Consider the following 6,530-nt stretch of genomic DNA (forward strand, 5'->3'; position numbering starts at 1 on the left):
ATATAATTGTCATTGTAGATATACAAATACAATATTAAAAAAAGTTAAATATTTACATAAGCCTTCGTGTAAAGATGCTCATCATTAAGAAAAGAACCATAAAAGTAAGAATAAAGTTTGGACCTATAGTGTGAGAACTAGAGAGAAGACCACCACCAACGAAAGGACCATTGGCGGGGGAATTTCCATTATTGCCGCTGTTGTTGTTAGTGTTGGTGTTTGCATTGGGAGTGCTTTGAGCATTGCCTGAAGCAGGAGCAGCGATACTGAACGTTTCAAAGGCAGAAGGTTGTTGAGTGGTAGCTGGTGGGGTACCAATAGCTGATTTGGATGAAGGAGCGGTAATTGTTTGGCTTGGATAAGTGTAGGTTGGGATATTAAAACTAGGGATAGATATCGAAGGGATATTAAAGGATGTAGGATAGTAACAGTGTATACCACACACGTTTCCTGTTGTTTGATATATCATTGTAAGAAAAGATTCGGTAGTGACCTTGAAGCAATCCAGACTTCCATCCCTATTTAGGTATTTTGAAGGCAAAGAGTAACAGCTACCGATGGGATCAGACGTCGATTGACAGTACAACTGATAGAGATCAGGGCCAGCTGTGATGTTTTTACAGGTACTTGCCAAATTTACGAGCTCTTGAGCAGTACTGTAATAAGCTGAACTAAGGAATTGAACCATCTCTATACACGAAAAGAGGGTTAGTATAGTGATTGGATTTGATAAGGTCTACGCCATACTTGCTGTAAAGATTGATGAAAAGTGAAAGAAAAAGATTGAGAAATAGAGATGAGATCCTATTTATGTATTTCTGTTGTTCCTGAGTACTCCCCTGGATATTCCCGGTATCTTATTGATGTGCATACTGCGATGATTGGAGCCTGTTACCTATAAATTTAGTGTCACGTAGAATCGAGGCGCAGCTGTGAACTTCAAAAAATAGGTGCATAATACTATCCTACTTGGATCATCAAAAAGATATTCAACACTCTGTTTGTTTTTTGGATTTTTAGTACAAAAGGCTTTGTACAAAAAAAAAAGTAAACAAATACCACATGCTTGAAGTCTATGCAAGATACAAATTGTATTGTATCAGGATACGCATCTTTAACATGAAGGTAGGCACCAATACAGTATCATTAAGAAATCAAAAGCTTTAGAATTAATAGAACCTTGTATTTGCGTATGGTCCTTTCTTTTTTAGAGCCATTATAATTGTTTAAAGAGGGACAACTGTGGCTCCTTCATCCTAGAATTGATCTAAAGGAGCTGTGTACAACAGTAATTCTAAACTCTATATTTAACCATGAGTATTTTTTTGTTTGATTTCAAGAAAAATCTAAGTAAAGTGTTACAACGAGAAGTTGGCATAAATTCTGATTTACTGGCTACTACTACTATTACCACTTGATCTGATTTAAAGGATTGTCCAAGAAGCTTTATCTGTACAATTAGCAATGAAATCAGAGATTTTTTATGGATAAAGAAATTGCCCTTGTTTGTTAAACAAGTAAAACAGAAAAACGCTATCATGATAATGATTTTGTAGAACGAGAAGAAACAATGCGCTCACAAAAGAAATTGAATATCGTTCTTCCATTTTCAATCATTATAAAGTTTGTACACCACAACGCGCCTGAAGACAAAAATGGCAATTTTGTCGCACGAGAACAACCGCCACAAGTGACAGATCACAAAAAAGATGAAAATGAATAACATTCTCATTCGACAATATTTTCGTATTTCTACTTTTATATTAAAGATTACGCTCTTTGATGTAACATACTCCATGTATATTACGTCCACAAACCAAGCCATTTTTTTTTTTTTTTTGAGTAGTGTTATCACTAAGCCTACAGCATTGATTCATGCAGCCATGTTTAAGATTAATTACTGTTTTGCCATAAATCTCTTTCTTTTCTCTGTTTATAAACAGTTACAAAAGGGCTTATTCCATTTGCTTGTATTCTTATGCTTGCGAGGTAGAATTATTTGTTTATCGACAATATCACAGCAACAAGCACTTTTCAACGAAGAAGCATGGAGAAGTTTAAAAATAATGTCTATGAATCAAGGAAATTATCACCATTAGCTGCCAACATTGAAAAGAAAATTGAAATGGGTTGTTGTTATATGTTTTTACTGATTTCTTGAGCTAATGAAACATATTTATCAGGCTGCTGTTGAGAACTTGGTCTGCTTAATTGTTCCAGTGCCTGAAGAATCCCAGGTTTGTACAAAAAGTTCACCTACTTTCAAAGTGCTTGTTTCATCCATGACGCCTAGTAAGAAGGCTCCCTGAGACACTAATATTTTTGCCTTCTTCTTCAAGTGCTTCAAAATGTTTACACGAAATAGGTTCAACAGATTTTCATTGTAGGGATCTTGTCTCTCCAAGAAGTCCGCTTGAATGATAGGCACCATGGTTGGTACTGTACCAGCTTCATCTGTATTGCTAAGAAGCACACGGACAGCTTCTTCTGACTTTCTGGGAATTTTGTCAATATCATGAAGCATGTTATCCATCAGTTTCAAAAATACCTCATGATGAACGCCCAAAGCAGATAACAAAGTAATCACTTGACGGTTAAAATAGCCATGAATATAGGTCGACGTACGAATGGCCTCTAATGTCAAGTGTTTCGACTTGAGCTGGAGTTGACTAGGACGAAGCTGTACCTTGACTCTTCCATTTTCAAGGCTCTTATCTATCATTAAGATGCCCTTGACCCCACCTAAACGGAATTGAAACGCGCTTGGAATATGCTTGAGATCCATTTGAGTTGCAACTTGCTTTGCCAAGGAGGGCGCAATTCGACCCGCGCCTTCCGAGAAGATGTACTCATCATAGATCACATCATCTATAAACTGTGTCTCATCAGCTTCCAGACGACAGATCGGTCTAGTTGAAGAAAAGTACTGACCCATACGTACAGCATGCTTAGCCACCACTTTTTCATGAGAAAAGGCGCCCATCCAACTTCGAATCATGTTTGACGTAAGGCCTGACGTGGACGCAAAGAATCAACAATCATGTTCTCGTAATTGCGAGCTTGAGAAAGTCAAAAATTCATATCTTCTGTCACCGATTTAAATATCTCGTTTCAAGGCGTCATAGATACGGTTGTATATCGCTTCATTTGTTATCTTTGTACGAGCAGCACCTATACGATTAAAGCCTTCATCCATGAACTAAATATGAATGAACCGATCTACATAGTCATTGTAATATCCTACGACACGGTTGTTTGTTTCCAAGTTAGGAGGTTGAATAAAAAGAGTGCTAAGTGCATATATTTCTAAAGGCTGTAAACAAATCCCATACTCTCTTTTTGTTTTGAGCGACCAGTTCTAAGTAAATTTAGTCAAAATGGCAGTAAAAAATTACCTATCAGAACATTGACTACAAGTTAAACTATAAATTCAAGGAAGTGCAAGGAGACCTGGTTGTAGAAAATATAGAAAGTAAAATCATTTTTAAGGTACTTCTTCGCTATCCTCCACGTTATTGGAAACACGACCCAATTTCAACGCATGAAACAGCATTCAAAAAGCAAAGAGAAGATTGGGAAAGAATTACAACTATACCTTTAACCAAGACAAATGGTCCGAAACCAAGATTAAAGGAACCTATATTGCCCGTGGTCCGGCCCAATACTGCCAAGATTGGTGTCTGGACAGTACTGCGTATCACCTTTAATCCTTTGCCTAGAAATATCACGGTCTTTGAAAGAGAGCTTGGAATGGCCGTCGACTTCAACCTGGTGCCTAGAGATTCAAGCAAGATGAAACCTACGATCAAGGTAACAGAGACTTCTCGACTTCCGTTTCCTCTTACATATCTTGATCAAGTAAAGTATAATTTTGAATCTGATCTTCTCTATCTACTGGAATCTGTCATTTCATATCATTATATTGATGAATATAATATGGACGGTAACTTTCATTCAACGATCAAAGCCTTGGGTTCCTCTGTTGTCCATGAAATACTAGTACCATGCTATTAAAAATGCAAGCATATTAACTGTTGTAGTAAAGAAAAAAATCTGAGCAAAAAGAGGCAAAAGCAACTCATATTGTTGCTCTCCGTTTTACGATCAAAACAATATGTTGACACTGTGGTAATATTAAAAGTAGTTAGAGACAATAAGATACAGTAAAACTGAATTAATCCTTTTTATTGATAAAGAGCGGTTCTTATTTATACTATTCAAGTTTACTGTGGAATTATAGTTGACGTGGGTCTAACAGTTGTTCTGGGGGTAAAGTAGTTTAATTAAAGGTTTCCTAGTTTTTATTGCTGTGACATCTGAATCAAGAAATGATGTTATGTACTAGTAAATGCTGCTGTAAGGGTAATTTCCTTAGTTTCAATAAGCGTGAATTATGTTCGGATTCGACAGATACACGCTGGTTCAGTGGGACCTGGTTCCTAGTTTAAAGAATTAATCCATTGTGATTCCTAGTGATCTTTTATGATTTCTTGTCATTACGCGTCGTAGAACGTGACCTTGCTTGTTATCAATCTTTATTATTTCAGACTTGTACTGCATAGAAAAAACAATAAATAACTGAAATAAAGCAATATTTAATTTCTATCTTTTAGAGTGAAACAAAGAAACAAGCAAAGAAAGGGGATGAGGAGGGTGGGAACAACCAAGACCACTTACTCGTGTAATGTGTTCACAAATTTGTATTTACATTACATATTTTTTTAAAAGGTGCTGTTATTAAAGTATTGATATATTACATGAATATGCATGCTTTTCGAATAATCTTTATTGGTTTCTTTCTAATTTGCTCATTTGCTTAAGATGGTATTTTTCTTTTTTGACTTTATCTGTATCTGACATTGGAAGATCAAGAATTTTGATATAGTTCTTCGTAATTATACTTTTTCCTTCGCCCAGTAAAACTTGATGTCTATTCTTCTTGTAATCGCTCAGACAATCAGCTACACGAACACTTTGATTCTCCATTTCCACTGGGAAGCCTTCAATCATCTTCATGCACTCTTTATACAATAGTCCCTTAACTGCATTCGTATTCCACAACTCAAAAAAATGATTATGAGTCCTAATGGCTGAAGCTGGCCATCCTATTGTATCTTTATCATATATCCACTCTATATCTTTATATTCACAGTCGTATAATACTAGAGGCTTGCCACTTGCCAAAGGGTAACCAGGACGGGCCGGCACTTTGTTGATATCAAGTAAATCTTTGACAACTTTTGGTGATTCTAGTTTTTGTCCAACTAGGAAGAGAATGGACATTATATAACGTATTTGGTGCCATAAAAAGCCAGTTCCTCTTATTTTTACTGCATAAAAATCGTCTTCTACGTGATTAATATCAAAGGATAGAATATCACGTTCATAATGTGGTAAGTTTCTGGAAGCGTCAATCAGGCAAAAATTTCGGAAATCGTGTGAGCCTACTAGGTGTGAACCTGCTTCAATCATTCCGTCCAAGTCTAAAGAGCCTTTTTTGAAGAAATACTTGTACGTTCTTGAAATGCAATCAAAGCGAGCATTGAAAGTTGATGGAACTGGAGCCCAAGCCAACACACGAATATCATCAGGTAAAAAGCTATTGATCATTCTAAGATATGGCAAATGCTCGCTATTCTCTGCATCATTCTGTTGAAGCGTCTTTAGTTGATTACTTCGAACATTAAGAGCGATCACTTGGCCAAGACCACTGACATTGGTATCTGTACGGCCACCTCTACTAAAATTACAGTCGTCAGGACTTGAAATCAAATTGGATTCTTGTAAAGCTTTAAATAATTCTGATTCTACAGTAGGCATATTGCTGCTCTTTATGCGTGAAAATCCATAATAATTCCATCCAATATAAGCAACTTTCAAGGCTATCCTCCGCTGTTCGTATTTTGTTACGTCGAAAGGGCGTCTTGATTTTAATTTACTGCTTTTTAAATCAGGTGAAAGCTGCTTTAACTCATGCTCAAGCTCGGCAATCCTTGTTATTAGTTGTTGTCGACTTAGTTTGTTATAGCTGCAATTTATCTCTGGACCGCATTTTCCGTAAAACAGAGTGCGCAAATTGGAAAGGATCTGCTTCATAAAAGCAGAATGAGAACAAGATGTCAATAAGTCTGGCTTACAGTCAAGCCACTGTCGAACAACCACCGCAAAAATCCGAAGGCAAAATTATTATCCTCTCGGACATAAACAATTCCGGGTCGAATATATGAGATTATATAGTCTTTTTTATTTACTAAAAATGTGTAGTCCTCAATGGTCCAGTGGCTAGGATCTGTCGCTTTCACCGACATGGCCGGGGTTCGATTCCCCGTTGGGGAAAATTTTCACAACCATCTACGGATAAATTATTTTCCGTTTGATACCTATATTGTTGATACCCTTTTTGGTATCTTATACTCTGCATGTCCAATGCAAGCTTTAACGATTTATGATTTATTATATTGTGACGATAATGACGATGAAGATGTGGTGTCACCCACCCACTTCTAAAGTCAGTCACTAGTGACACTGTG

General features: G+C 36.7%; 4 protein-coding genes and 1 non-coding gene across 5 annotated transcripts; 2 read left to right on the forward strand and 3 right to left on the reverse strand.

Moving 5' to 3' along the window:
- Positions 1 to 19: 19 nt before the first annotated feature.
- RHIMIDRAFT_34253 (uncharacterized protein) lies at positions 20 to 821 on the reverse strand. The gene is made up of 2 exons (XM_023615126.1): positions 748 to 821; positions 20 to 690 (listed from the first exon to the last, which is right to left on the reverse strand). The coding sequence occupies exon 2, from the start codon at positions 686 to 688 to the stop codon at positions 53 to 55; it is 636 nt and encodes a 211-aa protein (XP_023464467.1). The 5' UTR covers positions 689 to 690; positions 748 to 821; the 3' UTR covers positions 20 to 52.
- Positions 822 to 1,953: 1,132 nt separating this feature from the next.
- On the reverse strand, positions 1,954 to 2,998 carry RHIMIDRAFT_314717 (uncharacterized protein; the record flags this gene model as incomplete). Its single annotated transcript, XM_023614953.1, has 1 exon — positions 1,954 to 2,998. The coding sequence occupies one exon, from the start codon at positions 2,996 to 2,998 to the stop codon at positions 2,180 to 2,182; it is 819 nt and encodes a 272-aa protein (XP_023464468.1). The 3' UTR covers positions 1,954 to 2,179.
- Positions 2,999 to 3,377: 379 nt separating this feature from the next.
- RHIMIDRAFT_245237 (uncharacterized protein) lies at positions 3,378 to 4,014 on the forward strand (the record flags this gene model as incomplete). The annotated part of the gene is given in 2 exon segments (XM_023610165.1): positions 3,378 to 3,383; positions 3,403 to 4,014. The coding sequence occupies 2 exon segments, from the start codon at positions 3,378 to 3,380 to the stop codon at positions 4,012 to 4,014; spliced, it is 618 nt and encodes a 205-aa protein (XP_023464469.1).
- A 642-nt stretch (positions 4,015 to 4,656) lies between these two features.
- RHIMIDRAFT_259807 (tRNA pseudouridine synthase) lies at positions 4,657 to 6,306 on the reverse strand. The gene has a single exon (XM_023611425.1). The coding sequence runs from the start codon at positions 6,094 to 6,096 to the stop codon at positions 4,786 to 4,788; it is 1,311 nt and encodes a 436-aa protein (XP_023464470.1). The 5' UTR covers positions 6,097 to 6,306; the 3' UTR covers positions 4,657 to 4,785.
- On the forward strand, positions 6,265 to 6,336 carry RHIMIDRAFT_t44. The gene has a single exon. It is a non-coding gene; the product is annotated as a tRNA-Glu (tRNA).
- The last annotated feature ends 194 nt before the right edge of the window (positions 6,337 to 6,530 follow it).

This window comes from Rhizopus microsporus, assembly GCF_002708625.1.
Source record: "Rhizopus microsporus ATCC 52813 unplaced genomic scaffold scaffold_13, whole genome shotgun sequence".
Taxonomy (NCBI): domain Eukaryota; kingdom Fungi; phylum Mucoromycota; class Mucoromycetes; order Mucorales; family Rhizopodaceae; genus Rhizopus; species Rhizopus microsporus.